Raw genomic sequence first — 17,828 nt, forward strand, 5'->3', positions numbered from 1 at the left:
AATCAATAAAAGCTCTCATTCCTATTTAAGAGTTTTTTATTCTCATTTAAGGCAGCTGAAGAATGCTGAATGTCACACAGCCCAATCCTAACTAGCCTTTGATGAGGCAGCATACATGCCTTTGTGACACTGCAAACAGCAGAATGCTAGTGGCCATTTTGGAGACGCAGCTGCAAATAGCAGCGGTGGCCCCAGTGTGCTGCCTCAGAGGGCAACCTGTATTGAGGCAGGTAAGCCACTGTGGGAGACAAGCAGTGGGTACAGGGAGAATGGGGTGAGGAGGAACAGGAGAGTTTCTGGACAGAGAGGATGGGAAGTGGAACAGGAGAGGGAAGGGTGGTTTCCAGTGATAGCAACTTTACCAAGTCCTAATCCTGTTTCCTCTCCCCTTGCTCCTCCTTTAGTCTCTTTGGACCTGAGCCTGCAAAATGGTTGGTGCAGTTCTGAGGAGACCCACATTGGGCAGTGAAAGCTTGTCCCAGGGCGAGGGAACAAAAGTTATCTTACCATAAAGAGACCTCCATGACTCTTCCCCCATAGGATGCAGCATGAGCTGTGTTGGCATGGCTGTATCAGCAGGGGGGAGGTTTAGTTTTGATTGGGCTGCTCATCACATAGAAATTATGTTTAACTACTAAAGCATTTTAAATTCAAAGGTTTCTATTTTTCCCATGTTAAGGTTTGCATTGTAAAAGAAAAACAGGACACTTTCAGGGAGCTGTTTACAACTTTCCGTCTCCTGGCATGATCTGTACTGCCCTTGGCACTGGTAAGATGACTCCACCTGAAGCTTATTCTATGAGCCTAAAGGAAATTGCACTGGGAAGTCTTTTCCCCATGTCATAATATAAAATAATTTCCCTGATATAACTGCAGGGCCTGACATTAGAGCTAGTAAGCTAAATAGAAGTTTTAAAATCTATTTGATCTGTTGTTTTTTTAAAAATCTATTTGATCTGTTTGCAACCTGCTAGATCAGTGATTTTCAACCTTTTTCATCTTGCAGCACACTGGCAAGGCACTAAAATGGTCAAGGCACACCATCAGCTTTTTGACAGATGACAAGGCATACTGTGGTGTCAATGGGAGCTCACATACCCCAATGGTCCTATTGATAATGACCCTCTCCCAAATTCCCGCAGCACACCTGGGGACAATTCGCGGCACACCAGTGTGCCATGGCACAGTGGTTGAAAATGGCTGTGCTAGATTAATGAGTTTTCACTAAATACAATGAGAAAAATCTTACCTGCACATGAATATCATGAGTCTTTGCCAGGTTACCGAGGCCACTAAGCAATTCCTCTGTACATGATGGTCCAAAACGGGGTGTTACTATGGGATGTACCCTTGAATACTGGGAATATTTAGATTACATCAGAGATAGGGAATATTTGTACACAATAGCATACTAAGATAAACCTATGAGTAGGTTGTTTCTCTAACAGTTAAAAAAATCTATATTAAAAGAGGATAGTTTTAACACTTTAAAAAATACTTTTTTCAGAGCATTTTGTTTCCACTCTGTTGAGGCTAAACCATGATGTATATATAGCAAAATAATGACATCATCTAGCTAGCACAAAGCATCCAGTCATTATTTATCAGGAAGGTACTATTTAATTACTAGAACGTCTGCTGATTCATGTCTAGCACAAAATTACTGTATATTTTAAACAACTTGTTGTTTTTATTGAAAAACACAGAAAAGCATATAAAACAGAAAACTATCAGGAAGCAGAGGTTAATAAGGGAGAAATCACTGTTTATTTGTGAGGCCCAGAATAATAATTTATTATTTCTAAGTTACAAATTTCAACATCATCAGCATGATAATCCTGGGACATCAAGTCAGCTACAGAATAGGCAAGCCCAAGGGAAACAAATATGATTCATGTCTAGATTAGAAGTGATGGCAGCAAATTCTCTTTTTCATATACCTTTCTGGCCCAAACACATATAAAGTCAGCCTGGGATGGGTAGTGGTAGTTTGATTTTAAAAGCACCAGTTCTATATCAGCATATGAAATTGACTTTCACTGAATCAGGACACTGGACTACCTAGCTCAATATTGTCTGTAGCAAAGGATGCTCTTAGGAGTTCCTGAGACCCCTTGAGGGGCTCCATAAACACATCATGTGGCCACCATTTCTCCCTCCTGCCTCCCCTGTTTGTGGCAATCCTTCCTCAGTCCCTTCTTGTTCCAGCTCTTTATTGATATAAAGCATCAGGCTCAGCACTATGCCACTCTACGCATATACCAGCACTCTGGGGCTCCCCAAGACTCCATGCATGTATTGGCAGGGCTCCCCAAGACTCCTTTTAGGACTTCAGAGATTGAAAAGTAGGAAAACCACTGATCTGAATATGATTGGTGCACACCTGCCTTTTGAGAGAAGTTTTGGTAGGTAAGTCCTTCTACCATCTAGGCCCTAAACTGGAACATGAATTAAAATATCCCAGGCTAAACACTCTATCTACAAGTTCATGATATCTTATTTCTTACATAGGAAAACATCCTATATCTCATCTTTAAAACTGAATGCATTTCATGTATTTAAAGCATTACATAATTTGCCATTCTTAGAGGTAGGACATGCAGTTCTACTTACTTTTTTCTCCAGTACTCCTTTAACAAACCTGAGAGGGTTGAAAGGGACATTAAATATATAAAAAATAACATTAGTATTATATTTTAGAGACAATTGGTGTATCCTATGAATTAGTTTTATGGAGATGTGCATGTACATGTCTATATATAAAAAGTGATTTAGGTATGTACCATTTGAAATAGTGAGTGTGAGTAAATTGTTCCATCAAGATTAATCAGACTACAAACATACACCAGCTAAGGATTTTGACCTCAGATTTACACAATCTGGTAGTAATTAAGAGCAGACAAGTGGTCATTACTCTGCTTCCTGTGACAACTAAATAGTTAACATATAAAATCAAGTGAAAGCATAATGATATACTCCAGTGGCAGTATATTTTTTTAAGTTAAAACTTAATTTTAGCCATGTAACACACATTCCGTGTTCTATTTTTATATTCCTATTTTTAGACAGTATTCACTTATGCTTAATTTACAGTACTTGCGTACACCAAAGATTTTAGTAAAAGCTTTAGATCTAATTTTATATCTGCCCTTCAGTCACTTCAAAGTGTCTTCTTTTGATACTGTCAACTAGCCTTGAAGCGCATCCAGATAAGAAATTAGCCCTAGTGTTTTCAGACGCCCAGAAAGCCTTTGGCAATTTACATTGGGACTTTATGATTAACTGTCTTCAAGAATTACATTTTGGTCCAAAATTTATTAAGATGATACAAGGAATATATTCAAATCAAAAAGCAAAGATAAGAGTAAATGGAGAATTGACGAGAGAGATCAACACACAACAAGGAGTAAGACAAGGTTGTCCACTTTCACCACTGTTGTTTATTTTGACACTAGAAATGTTGAATAATGTAATAACAGGATGAAACCGCTTAAAATTAAAAGTGAAGAACACAAATTACAAGTGTTTGCAGATGATTTGGTATTTATCTTGGAAGATCCACTTAACTCCATAGAATTTTTGATAGAAGACTTAAAAGGATATGGGGAAGTGGCATGTTTAAAAATAAATTACCAGAAGACCAAAATGATACTTAAAAATATAAAAGACAATGATATAGAACGAGCAAAAGAATTTGGACTACAAATAACAAACAAAGTAAAATATGTAGGAATTATAATTAGCAAAAAGACAAGTACATTAATGGAAGACAACTATATTAAATTAAAGAAATAAAAAAGATTTGGAAAAATATAATAAACTGCAATTATCCCTAATGGGAAGAATAGCTCTATTGAAAATGAAAATATTACCAAAATTAATGTTTTTATTCCAGACTATGCCAATTATTTTGTAGAGAACTTTTTTTGAAGAAATGAATAAAATCACTGCAAAATTCATCTGGCAGGGTAAAAAACCGACAATAAGACAGAAATTACTTCGATAAAAAAGAGCAGGATTTGGATTACCAGACTGGGAATTATATTATCAAGCAGCAGCCCTAATCTGGATAAAAGATTGGGGACTCATACCAAATTCCAAAATTTTAATTTTAGAAGCATATGATTTACAAATAGGCTGGCACGCATTCCTGTTTTATGATAAAGTCAAACAGCATGGATATTTTAGACAACACATTTTAAGAAGATCTTTAATTTGGATATGGGAACAGATAAAATACAAGATATACTCTAAATTACCCAGATGGATAAAACTGCTTGAAATAGCAACTAATCCAAACTGGATTTAAAAAGACCAAAATAAATCATACAACGATCTGTTGAATATTAAAGGAGAGATCTTAAGTAAGTTTGAGTTAGAAGAGAAAGGAATAAAATTGGACTGGTGGAATGAAATGCAAATTAGAACAAGATTACAAGAAGACCAAAAAATAGGTTTTTATGAAGAAGATATAAGTTTTGATAAAATATTTTTGATTGATGAGGGGAAATATATAAAAAAATGTACAATTTTCTCCTGGAGATAAGAATGGAGGATGAAATGGTTAAAGATGCAATGGTGCGCTGGGCAAAAATTTTTGGATATATTGATGGACGACTGGAAACAAATTTGGAATATAAATATTAAGATAACTAAAGCAGTGTCTTTTAAAGAGAATTTATATAAAATGTTTTATAGATGGTATTTAACTCCAGAGAAATTAGCAAAAATGTATTCTGGGTCATCAAATAAGTGTTGGAAATGTAGAGGTTGAAGGAACCTTTTATCATATGTGGTGGACATGTGAAAAAGCAAAGAAATACTGGAAAATGATACATAAATTATTGCAAGAGATATTGAATTGTGTATTACCATTCAAACCAGAAATATTCCTCCTAAATGTGACATCAGAAATTAAAGACCAATATAGAAAATACCGTATTTTTCCCTCTATAAGACGCGCTTTTTCCCCCCAAAAAAGTGGGGGGGAAAAGTGTGTGCGTCTTATGGAGCGAATACTGCAAAAAAAAAAAAAAAACTCCGCCCCTGGCCCCGCCCCCTGCCCGCTCTGCTCGGCTCCGCTTCCCAGGAAAGCGTGGGTGGGGTGGCAGTCTTGCTGAGCAAGCCCGTGTGTCTACTCAGAAGTAAGTCTCAGACTCACTGGGACTCACTCCCAGGAAAGGGGGGGGATGGCAGGCTCGCTGAGAAAGCCCACGTGTCTACTCAGAAGTAAGTCACTGGGGCTCACTCCCAGGAAAGCGGGGGTGGGGTGGCAGTCTTGCTGAGCAAGCCCCTAGAGCAGGGGTGCTCATTACATCGACCCTCGAGCTACCAGTCCATCTCCAGGCGAAATGAGTCAATCGCGGGCTTCTCTCCTGTCCACGCATCCCTAGGAGTGAGCCCCTGGCAGGCTTGTGAGCCCAGGGAGCGAGCCTAGGGAGTGAGTCCAGGGAGCCCAGGGACTGAGACGGGCTCCTCCCTGGGAGAGGAGGCGCTGGCAGGCTTTTCTCCCGCCCACTCATCCCTGGGAGTGAGCCCCATTGGCTCTACTGGGGCTGACTTACCTTTCCCCTGCTTTTGCACTGCTATGTATGGAGATCTGCGCCCCCCCCACTTCCATCTGTTGGTTCTGTGTGCAAGGGGTTTTGCAATGGCCTTGCTGTGACGCCTATACAGAGATCTTACCTGCCCCACACTTTTCCCCTGCTTTTGCACTGCTATGTATGGAGATCTGCGCCCCCCCCCACTTCCATCTGTTGGTTCTGTGTGCAAGGGGTTTTGCAATGGCCTTGCTGTGACGCCTATACAGAGATCTTACCTGCCCCACACTTTTCCCCTGCTTTTGCACTGCTATGTATGGAGATCATCGGCCCCCCCCCCACTTCCATCTGTTGGTTCTGTGTGCAAGGGGTTTTGCAATGGTCTTGCTGTGATGCCTATACAGAGATCTTACCTGCCCCACACTTTTCCCCTGCTTTTGCACTGCTATGTATGGAGATCTGCGCCCCCCCCCACTTCCATCTGTTGGTTCTGTGTGCAAGGGGTTTTGCATTGGTCTTGCTGTGATGCCTATACAAAGATCTTACCTCCCCCACACCTTTCCCCTGTTTTTGCACTGGTCTGTATAGAGATCTGCTCCCCCCCCCCCCTTGTATTGGAATCCAGGAAGATCTGGTGAGGAGGTAGATGTGGTGTCAGCAGTGGCCCCTTTAAGGGTAAGGCCTGGGCATCCAGCAGAGTGTGCTGCACAGCTGCAGCCACTGGAAGGCAATAGGGCCCTCAGGGATATAAGGAGTACCAGAGGCAGAAAGGGTTTGTGGGTTTTGAAGGAGTGCAGGTTGGAGGTAGGGGAGGAGACTGACTGGGTTTATTGAATTTGGAATCTGACTGTGGATTGTGACTGGACTTGGATACCCTGATGGATTTAACTGACCTACCTGGAACCTGACCTTGGACTGTAATTTGGCTTATTGGCTCTGGACTCTGATTTGGTAACTCTGAATGATGGGACTGATTTACTTGGCATCTGTGGACTGGAACTGGACTCATTTTTGCTTGCTGCACTGGTGAGTTGCACAAGGGGGACTGATCAGCCTTAAGCGGGCATGAGGCCCAGTGGATTGGAATTTGGCAGAACATCATTGTAGCAGAAAGATAATGTGATCCCCTATTTGTGTGCACCTGCTTTTGTGAGCTTCATAAATTCTGACTCTAGTGATGATGAGTTCTTGGGATTTCCAGAAAACTAGAGTGTTCAAACCTTTAAGTCTCTCCATTTGTTAATGACAGTGATAATGGTTCTTAATGCCACTGTTGACTGCTGTTCACTTTACATGGTTCAAATGTTATTCTGTTATAGTTTATTAAATATTTTATTACACTATTTGGTTCAGAATATTTTTTCCTTGTTTTTCTCCTCTAAAAACTAGGTGCGTCTTATGGTCAGGTGCGTCTTATAGAGCGAAAAATACGGTACCTTATTGTACATATTGTTACAGCAGCAAGACTACTGTTCACACAAAATTGGAAATCTACAGACGTGCCAACTAGAGAAAATTTAACAGACAAAATTTATGAAATAGTAGAAATGGAAGTTTTAACAGAAAGAATGAAAGAGAGAGATTTAGGTAGAGTAAGAAAATATTGGAAGCCTTTTTATGATTGGATAGTTTTAGTTAAACAATATTGAGTGTTTAGATAAATTTAAATGTTTATAATGGCAAATATGATAGCTTTTGTATTGAAGATTGTGTTTTTTTCAGTCGTTTGATTGCTTTTTTTTTGTGAATAATGCATGTTGTAATCTAGGGCCATATCCTCATGTGTAACCTGTGTAGTACCTGCCCAGTCTAGACCATTTTCCTCACCTGTATCTGTAATAAATAAATAATTTTTTAAAAAAAGATACCGTCAACTAGCCTTCCCTTTCAGAAGCTTTTATCTGCTTTTAGTGTTTAGAGAGAAATGTGAATTTCTATAAAGACAGGACAATCTCTGTGTGTGTATAGTTGAAGTTAACAGTAGCTTCTCTTTCATACTATGGACACTATCATTGGATGTGTGGTAGCTGCTGCTTTGGATAAAGCTGTCGAGACATGTTGCCCCTTTACTAATGAAAAGCCGGTTATGTACAGGCACAGCTGCACATAAGGCTGGGGATTTTGCATGTCACTCAAAAGCATAAAAAACAGGGTGGCTAAAAGCATGATCTGTGCATGGCAGTACCTGCATATGCAGGCAGAAATTTCAACATGTACTGTAATTCTGTGAAAAGCAGTTGAAAGGAATGGCAGAGAAAAGGCAATGAGAGCAAACAGTCCTGAAAAAGTGGATACATGAAAACTGAGAGAAGGATTAGCAGTGCAGAGCTGGGCATAACTACTATAGAAACATGAAGTGCACACTCTCCCATTCCCAGGGTTGCCATGGAGTGGACTGGGGAGAAGAGTAGTGTCAGTACTCCTACAGCAGGAGCGGTGACGTGATTAGCAGAAGTACTCAGGTACTGCCTTTCAAAAAAATTTTCAAAAGAGCTGAGAAGTGTCAGGCTCGGCAAGAGTCAAATTGAGATGTTTGTCTAGGTCAGAGGTTCTCAAACTGTGGGTCGTGACCCACTTGGCAGGTCGCAATTGAAATTCTAGTGGGTCGTGATCAGTTGGCGGCCGCCATCTTGAAAAAGGACATATTGAAGTTGGCGGCGCCATTTTGAGAAAGGGCAAACTGACCCTTGGGGAGCTATTTTAGGCTTCCATGCACAGAGCAAACAAACAGAAAGAACGGCTTGCACATGCACAGGGCAGGCAGTGTGCCACTTTTCCTCTGTGAGTGTGCTGCTGCCCAGCCCCATTCAAAAGAGGAGAGGAGAGGATGCTTGGAGATTTTCAGGTGAGTGCTCCCTCATTCTTGGGGGCATGCAGCACCCCAATGTTTGGCTCCTTTTAACCTTATGCAGGCGAAAGGGGGAGTGGAAAAGCCCGAGTGGGGACCATGGGTGGTGGCGGAGGAGGCTTCAGCATCCACACTCTGCCGCCACATGCTCAGCCAGGTGAGAGGGAGTGTGGAGAGGTCAGGACAAGTGAGCGCTCCCAATATAGCTACCCCACTGTCTGGCTTCTTTTAGCAGCTGGGAGAACAGTAGGACATCCCTATCTTTCCAGCTGTGAGGGGGATGCTCCATGGCCCCGCCCCACACTTCTCTGATGCACACCATTAAAAGTAGTCAAGTAGATATGATACATCTCTCCAAGTGGCCATCTCTTCTCCACTGAACATACGTCTGAGAAGCTAGAGACAGGGGGTTGGACTAGATGACCTTTTAGGTCATCCCATGACTTTGGTGATCATCAGGGTTATGTGTGAAATGGACTAAAAGTAAGCAGTGAGCATATTTCTGAGAAGCTACAGGCAGGGGTGGACTAGATGACCACTTGTGTCCCTTCCAGTTCCATGATTTTGGTTATCTTTAGCTTTGTATGTGAAATTAACTGAAAGTAAAGTCAGTGTTTGTGGCAGAGAAGCATTTGGAATCTTCAGGGTAATTTGTGAAAAGAGGTGCATTACTTATGATCGGAATGGTGGTGGCTGTCCTGGCAGCTGAGTGATTTCAGAGCCCACAAAGCTCACTCCTTGCTTGTATCTCTGGTTCAATCTTCAGAGAATTACAGCTCTGCCATGGTCTTTCACCAATTTTGCTTTATTGTTGCCAGCTGACAGTTCTGGCATATGTTAAAAACTTTCTACTTCTTGGTGGTGGTTTTACAGATGCAGGTTGTTAAACTTTTCATATTTATTCTTTGAAGCATCAAGATATTCAGTAGAAATGGATAATTGCCTTTTAAATATAAACACCAGACCTTTTCAGAGCACAGAATCATGTCATTAATTTTGCAAACTCAGGAGCCTTGACTTCCACATTGCCCTATGCCTGCCCAAACACTGTTTCACCTGCTGGCATCCTTGTCTCCAAAGCACCATGACCCAGGCTAGTTCCAGGGAGTGAGTAATAAGATTTAAGGACCTTTCCTTTTGGAGAATATCACAAAGCTACATTAAATGATGTTCCCAACTTAACACAATGGGCAGTAAGAAGGGCTTCCTACTGGTATTGTACAATGGTAGCAGTGGGGGGGGGGGAGAATTGGAAGAAGCTTCTGAGCTGGAATATTTTCTCTTGTCATTTACAGTTTGAGTTCCTAGGTAAGAACAGTGATGTCACTTCCTGTTTGAAGAAATCACTTTTCACGCACGCAGCTGCTGCTGCTGCTGCTGCTGCCTGACTCCTTGGCCCCATGGCACACCTGAGGCAGCCTCGCGGCACACCTGTGTGCCACAGCACAGCAGTTGAAAATTGCTGTTTTAAACTATTGCAACCCACTTCAAGAGATTAGGATAATCTATACTTCATTTAAGGATGCCACTCATAAGCCCCAAGATCAGGTCAAAGACCCATCTAGACCAGCATCCTGTATCTCACAGTGGCCCTACCAATGCTTCAGGGAACACAAAAGGCAACAAGATACCAGCATCCTGTTGCTATTCGCTTGCATCGACATTCTAAGGTAGCCCAATTCTAAAACCAGGAGGTTGCATATTCCCATCATGACTTATAATTGTGATTGACATTTTCTTGACAAATTTGTCTAATTTCCTTCAAACTGCATCTAAGGGCCCAATCCTGACTTCCCTCAGTGCTAGCACTGAGTTCCAGTGCCTGGTGTACATGTGTGCCATAAGGCACATCTGCAGCACCCAGAGAGGAGGGGCCACCACGCTGGGCCAGCGCCAGTCACCACTGAGCCTTACCACGTGGAGGGCTGGCTGGCACTCCAGCAGCGCCGGCCGGCAGTAAGTCATTTTGGGGTGGGGGGGAGGCAGGGGGAGGAACTAGAGCGGAAGAGGGGTGGGAGATCCTGAACTCCATGTCAGCCAGAAGACCCAACACAAGTCTCTCAAGTCTGGCACAGACTTGAGAAGCCCCATTTGCAGGGCTTGGGACTTTCCCCAGGAGAAGGGGACATAAGTTCTGGTGGCCTTGGCGGTGTCACTGGATGCAGCGGTTGGCTTTTTATACATGATAATAGTTAATGATGGTAAAGAAACGCCTCAAACAGGATAGTAGGAGCAATCACTTCTAAAGCTTAAACCATGAGGACGTACCTATATGTATGCTTCAACTTTACTTGCTACTGATTAATTCCAAAACTTTTTCTTTATTGTGGTCACCAAATATTGTGCATAAATAATAAATCTTTTTATATGACTGCAATTATTATTATTCATTCTATCTGTATTTCAAGATTTATGCACATCTGAATGCAGCCCTACTCAAACATTCGCTTGCCTGTGGAGAGCAAACAAAGAAGGATCTTCCCCTGAATATGCACTATAGCCTATTTCCCTCCAATGACATGTGCGCTAGCCCCACCCTACCTTTCCCATTCAGTAATTGTCTCTGAACTCATTGCTTGCATGCATCATCAGAGGAGCAGGGCTACAGAGCATATTCAGGAGAACTCCCTCATATTTTTTTCCACAGGAGACAGAATGAGTGAATAGGGTTTTCTATGTATGGGCTTGGCTAGCAGGATTTCAGTGACCCTCGACTTATTAGCAAAGTTAGATGCATTTAAATATTTTGAGGGCAACACAGGCTCTAGTTTGACACTATCCCCATTCATTTTCAGAAGGCTTATTTCAGTGACATTCTTTGAAAACTGGGTTGTGCATAAGTCCAAGATAAATCCCAGAATGTGTGTAATATTTTCCTCCATAGCTCTGTAGTAGGTTCTTAGAAATAAGGAATGTAGAAACAGACATGTTAAAAAAAAATGTTTACAAGTGCATTTGAAAATACATTCAAAGAAAAATGTGGCTCCATCAATTTACTTTAGTGGAAACTATTCCAATGGATTTTACTTTAGTATAAAAATAGCTGTTAACAAACAACATATTCCATTATTTTGTTAAAACTCCATCTTTGTGTTTTGATCAAATTGATCTAACTTCTAGACCCTAAACTACAGCATCCCTCTTCCACTGCATTTAGTAAAATATCTTGCCTAAAGGGTGCAAAGAGAATTTCTACATCAGCATTTTACCTTTCAGCTTCTTTGATGGATTCAGTAGTAGACTCTTTGTATTCTGGAAAACTCTCATTGATATCCATGGAAACTTTGCCCACAAATGCCCTCTGGCCAAATTTATCTGTGAGGAATTTTAAAAAAACCAAAAGAAAATTCTCCACTTAAGACTGCTGTACCAAGCAAATAAAGTAAGTTCTTGTATGCATGTTTCATATCTACATACATGGGGTTCACTTTGAGACACAACTACATGGGGCAAAGCTCCATACAGTTAGCCATTTAGGTGAGCGGCTCCCATGCAGTTCAGAAGGATTTTTTAAACCATACCAATATCAGCCTTATAGTAGCTTACAGTGGTGTAGTTAAAATCCATTTGTACCATACACTTATTGTTGGCAACCTTCAGTCTCGAAAGACTATGGTATCGCGCTCTGAAAGGTGGTTCTGGAACAGCGTCTAGTGTGGCTGAAAAGGCCAATTCGGGAGTGACAATCCCTGGGAGCAAGTACAGGTGGAGCCTATTTAAAATGCTAAATTCCATAGAGTTATGCAAATATGCTGCAGCCTGACACTTGGGGCTGGAAGGAAACTAAGGCAGTGGTTCTCAATCGCCTCCCCTTCCTCCGCTCCATACTCAGCCCTCCCCGTTGCCAGCTGCAGGGCCTCTGAGAGGAATTTTATCAGGGGATACAAAGTCTCTTTTGGGCCCCTTTCCAAAGAGGGAGGAGGGTAAAACATAGTGGGCAGTGGCAATGGGGGTGAGCAGAATGGGGGTAGGGGGAAGTGGCAACAGCTGGAACAGTCTTTGGAGCCCAGAGCCAGCTTTGGTCTACCATTCTTCCCAATGCAGAGCACAGATCTACCTGTCTGCCCGGCATTGGTACCTAGATACAGGAATGCAGAAACCCAAACATACTCCTAAATCTCTCTAAAAAATTTCAAATATAGCAAATCATTGCAGGAGATTAGGATCATTATATTTAGGCTCACACTAGAATGGAGAGTGTCCTGTGTACACCAAAACTGAGTTCTGCAGCTGTGTCACTGAGCTCCTCTACACTCCTTCATGGTTAGCTGATCCACAAGCCAAAGAGCTATTATAGCAGGTCAGTTTCCTCATAGATGTGACACTGTTAAGGAATGTACGCAGTGCATTTGGTAGTGGCTCCAGGATAATCTGCAGGCACCCGCAAGTTGGCTGCAGGGGCAGGGAGGAGGTGGTTTAGGGGCACTGCGAGGCAGGGAGGGGGGTGGGCAGAGAGTGGACTGGAAGGGGAGGATCTTTGCAGCAAATGTGCATGCCAGATCCTATTCCCCATTTTTCAGCTTTCCCCACCCCTGTTTAGTCTGAGAAGACCACTAGGCCATCAGGAAGCCTATGCAGAGATAAGTAAAAGATATCTTTACTTACCTCTAGCAGGCCTCCTGATCCACCCCACCATTGGATGCAGTGTGCACTCCACCAGTGAGGCTGCATCAGCACCAACTTGGGGGGGGGAGGGGGAATAAGATTAGGCAATGTGCCTATAGGCAAGCCACTATCACTCAGCTTCAGTACCCAATCTGCAGCAGGAGGATAATAATATTTACCTCCCTTAGAAGTCATTGCAGAATGTACTGTCTATGCAGCATTGTCAACACCCTAAAGTGCTATATAAATGTTAAGTGTTATTACAAAATGCAGAATAGAACTATGGAATTACTAACATATGATATAGTGAAAGCTGAAAACTTAGATGGCTTCCTAAGACAAATGCTTATAGAATTGCTCTAACAAAGGCGCAGGGACAATGAGGAGAGCAACAAGAGACGGTCACCTCCATCATGTGTCTCTCATGAGCTTCCCACAGAAACCTGACTGGCTACTTCTGGAAACCAGAATGCAGAATCAGAGTGACATTTGATCTAATCCAGCAAGGCAACCACTATGAGTTGAATCCACAGTTGTGAAAACAGAAGCCTGAACAAGCAGTGGAACTTTCCCCTCCCCTTCCCCCTGCAGCCCATTTTTTCCTTTAGAAAAGCTTCTCCAACAGGCCACAGTTAGTGTTGTTTGTTTCTTCAAAAAATGCATACCCTGCCTTTCCTCTGCCAGAGCAGATGCCCAAGGCGGCTTATAATTTCAGACTTTAAACAAAAGCAAATAAACACTACAATATAAACAACAGTAAGGCAATAAATAAAAACAAAATAAGGGCATACAGAGGCATATGGGACAGACAGATGACACATCACACACACACAAGACTAAACAGAAATGTTTTGAGCCCTTGACAAAAAGCCACGAGGGAGGGGGTAGTTCTTAGTTTCCCAAGTAGGGAATTCCATAGTTGTGGTGCCACTACAGGGAAGACTCGCCCCCATGTTGTCATCCCTATAACTTCTAACACACTGCCAATGACCTAAGAGACTGGGCTGGAATGAACAGGAGAAGGTGGTCCCTCAGATAACCTGAATCCAAACCATGAAGGACTTTGAAGGTCAATACCAGCACATTGAATTGGGCCTGGAAACGAACGGGCAACCAGTGCAGTCGCTGAAGCAGCAGTCCAACTGAACCGCCTAGCTCTGGTAACCACTCGAGCTGCCATATTCTGCTCTAACTGCAGCTTCCAAACTGTTTTCAAGGACAGCCCCACATAGAGCACATTATAGTAATCCAGACTTGAAATAACTAAGGCATGGACCACAATGGTCAGGTCCAATCGACTCAAGTACTCCCACAGCTGGTGCACCAGCTGAAGCTGGGCAAACACACTCCTGGCCACAGCTGCCACCTGGTTCTCCAGAGAGATCTGTGAGTCCAGGAGTACTCCCAAACTGCACACCCAATCCTGCAGAGGGAATGTGACCCCATTCAGAGTGGGCAGATGCCTTAGTACCTGCATTGAGGGCCTCTGTCTATTCTTGATTCAATCTCAACCTATTGGCCCTCATCCAGACCCCAACCACTTCCAGGCAGCACTTCAGACTTCCACATTCTCCCTGGAATGGGCTGGCAAAGAGAGATAGTTATAGGGTGAAGGGGGTTTACAAAGAGAGAGGGCAATTTCTGAAAATCAGAGAAAGGCAAAAAAGAAAAGAAAAGACTATTTTTGCACTACACTGGTTAGGGTGACAGACACCAAAGACTTTTACAGCAATTCATTTCATGGAGAAAAAAAAAAACTAGTTTGTTTCAGCAGCAATAATAGTTTCTGTAAAATACTTTTATCATTTTACCTATAATATCAGCAAGAAGCAAAGAGGAATCTGTGTGAATTGTTGCAAAGTAGCATGCTGTAGTGGTACCATTCTTGAGTGTTCGCCTCTGTAAAAAAAAAGTTTAGTTATTTACAAAAAGTCATACAATGAACTCAAGTTAGGGCCCAATCCTATCCAATTTTCCAGTGTAGGTGCAGTTGTGCCAGTGGGGTGTGCACTGCATCCTGTGGTGGAGGGGCAGTGTCTGGGGTCTTCTTAAGGTATGGAAACGTGTTCCTTTACCATGGGGCAACACTGTGGCTGGAAAGTTGGATAGGATTGGGCTGTTAGTTGGCAAAATCTGGGCCACTGATTCCAGGCATCACCACAGTGACAGCAGTTAAGCCAGTGGTTCTCAATCTTTTAGCCCCATGACCCACCTTCAGTGCAGAACTCAACAACCTGAAACTCTTGGTGGTGATGTGATGACATCATTACATCACCACCAAAACTTCTGGATTGCTGAGCTTTCACTTTTTTTAACACAAAAAGCCTGCCTCCATAGTATGTCAGTATGTCAGTGAAAACACAATGCAACTCGGCCTGGAAGGGGCCAAGGACGGCCAAGCACTCTGCTCATTGGTCTTCATTCTTCTCCAAGCTGAATTTCTTTGTGTTATCGCTGATGAAAACATGCTTGCTGATGAAAATACACCCCAGAGGCAGACTTTTCACATTGAAAAATGCAAAAGCTTGGCAACCCAGCTCAGCCAAGCTTGGGCAGCATTCCACAACCCACCAAAATTTGGGTTGCAGTTTGAGAACTGCTGAGTTAAGCTTATTGGTAATCAGTTTGTCTGAAGTCACCAACCATGAAGACTCCTTACTTTGTTTTTCAGTACTGCCATCTCTGCTTAAACAGGTTAAGCAGATTTTTGTAGGGCTTCAAAAAACTACAAAATATTTTTTGGTCAGAAGCAACAGTTGATACAAAATTAATTAGTGCCTACATTGTGAGAAATAATGCCTCAGTAACAGCTCACTTAAAAACTACTATCTATTTCCAGCCTATGTTGTACTTGCATAACAGATCTCTAGCATGCTAAGTTTTCATCCTCTTTTCTTCCCTTTTTCTTCTCATTACACTCTTTGCATTTACCATGCATTTAGTGTCCATAATGTGTTAAGTGCTGTACAAATATCTGCCTGTACTCATCTGTATAATCAGGATCAAATTTGACCCGCCTGGAAATATTCTTTTAAGGAGTATACTTATAACACAAAGCCCCTGTTGCTTATTTATATATCAATTTAAAAACCCTGAAAATCACCATCACACACAATCAGTTGCTTATAAGTAGAGGTGTTTGAAAATTGTGCTACTGCTTTGAATGTGCATTGAATTAAAATGCAAAATGTTTTTAATTGCTCTATTTCACAATTTAAATTCACATCCAAACAGTTCTAATGCCCTAAATATGCAAAGATATTATGGAAAAAAACATATGAAATGAGACTTGTTTTTCATTGCTTGTTAACAAAAACAAACACCTCTACTTATAGCACTGGGAGAAGAGAGACTGAGCTAGATATAAGAACAGGTGCTTCATGTTAAAAGCATATCTGTTAAAAGCACATTTCCAGTTTGATTGCTGTATTGTTGTTTTTATGTATTACAGAACGTTCTAATGATGATTTTTATTGTTTTATTATGATGATTGCACATGTTACATATTTTGTTAGCTGCCTTGAGTGCCTAGTGTGTGGGCAAAAAGGCGTATAAATGCATTAAATAAATATTTTAAAGTGCATTTCTATGTACATGTAGTTTAATATCTCTTTCCCCCTGTGGATCTGCTCTGGCACCTCTTGTGGTTCTGGGTGTGTGTGTGTGTGAGAGAGGGGGGGTCTTTGTTTTATTCTCCTCCTGAAAGGTACCCCCAAAGCTGGGGTTTTTTAGGGGGGGAGGGTATCCAAAGTGGTTATTTGCTGCAAATAGGTGTTTCAGGGACAAAAAACAGCTCTGTATGGGAGGGGTTGTGCACATGATTTTGAGCTGAAAAATGATATAAGGCAAAAGAGCTGACCTGTGTATGATGGTCCCAATCAGCAGCCATACATCTATCATTTTGGAGAGAAAAGATATTTCATTTTGAAGCATGTTGATGTGCACTTCTAGATTACTTAGGGTGCAATCTTAATTTGTAGTTAGGCAAGCCGTAAAGCACATTTGCACTTCCTCTTGGGGAAGCCAGGCCAGCGCTCCAAGAAGCACTGGCCTGCGGACAGATGCCTCCGTGCCGACTTCCCCTTTGGTGCTTGCATCGGCCCCACAGGGGCCAAAAAAGGTAGGCGTGGGGGGGCAGGGAGAAGGAGGGAGGGAGGCGTTCATGGGTGGGGGGAGGGAGGGGTGATGGGCAGCCCTGGGGGCGGGTGAGTGAGGAGAAGGAGGCGGGGCTGGGATCCAGCAGTTATGCCAGTTCCCAACCCCCGTCCCCAGGGAGAATGGTGCGGCTTCAAGCCGCTCTGCTTTCCTCAGACTTGTGCCACTTCAGGAGGTGGCACAAGTCCGAGGAGACCCATTGGGGCCAGTAGCCCTTACCCAGGGGTAAGGGGATGAGTTTCCCCTTGCCTCTGGCTAAGCCGCTTCTGGCCACAATCCTGCGCTGGATACAGCGCAAGCCTCCTGGCTTGTCTGTTCCAGCGCAAGTTAGGATTGTGCCCTTAGCTTCATTTTATCAGTCTGCTTTATCAGTGCACATCTAGATTACTTAGCTTCATTTTATCAGTCTGCTTTTCCTTTTGTTTCCTTTTTCTTGACTATACCTCTTTGGTACCTTTTTCTCTTTTAGGATTAATGAATTTTAAAACACATGACATAACGTTGTCACTTACGGCGTGTGAATTCTTACATTCTTCCTTCTGATTATTACAAAGGGGCTTGTTGTTTCTGCTGAATCTTAGTACAGATGACAGTATGCATCACTGTCCTTGATGTGCTTTAATTTTTCTTGGTAAGCAGCAGCAAGTTTTGCAGGGAAGGGAAACAGATCACAATTGCAG

General features: G+C 42.4%; 1 protein-coding gene across 1 annotated transcript in view; it reads right to left on the reverse strand.

Moving 5' to 3' along the window:
* GDA (guanine deaminase) overlaps positions 1–17,828 on the reverse strand; it is a 53,799-nt gene that overhangs the window by 16,054 nt on the left and 19,917 nt on the right. The window contains exons 4-7 of the mRNA XM_066616445.1: positions 14,805–14,892; positions 11,598–11,703; positions 2,614–2,641; positions 1,250–1,357 (exon numbers count right to left, since the gene is read on the reverse strand). Coding sequence (XP_066472542.1) covers positions 1,250–1,357; positions 2,614–2,641; positions 11,598–11,703; positions 14,805–14,892 — 330 coding nt within the window. The remainder of the gene's footprint in view (positions 1–1,249; positions 1,358–2,613; positions 2,642–11,597; positions 11,704–14,804; positions 14,893–17,828) is intronic.

The sequence above is a fragment of the Tiliqua scincoides genome, chromosome 2 (genome assembly GCF_035046505.1).
Source record: "Tiliqua scincoides isolate rTilSci1 chromosome 2, rTilSci1.hap2, whole genome shotgun sequence".
Taxonomy (NCBI): Eukaryota; Metazoa; Chordata; class Lepidosauria; order Squamata; family Scincidae; genus Tiliqua; species Tiliqua scincoides.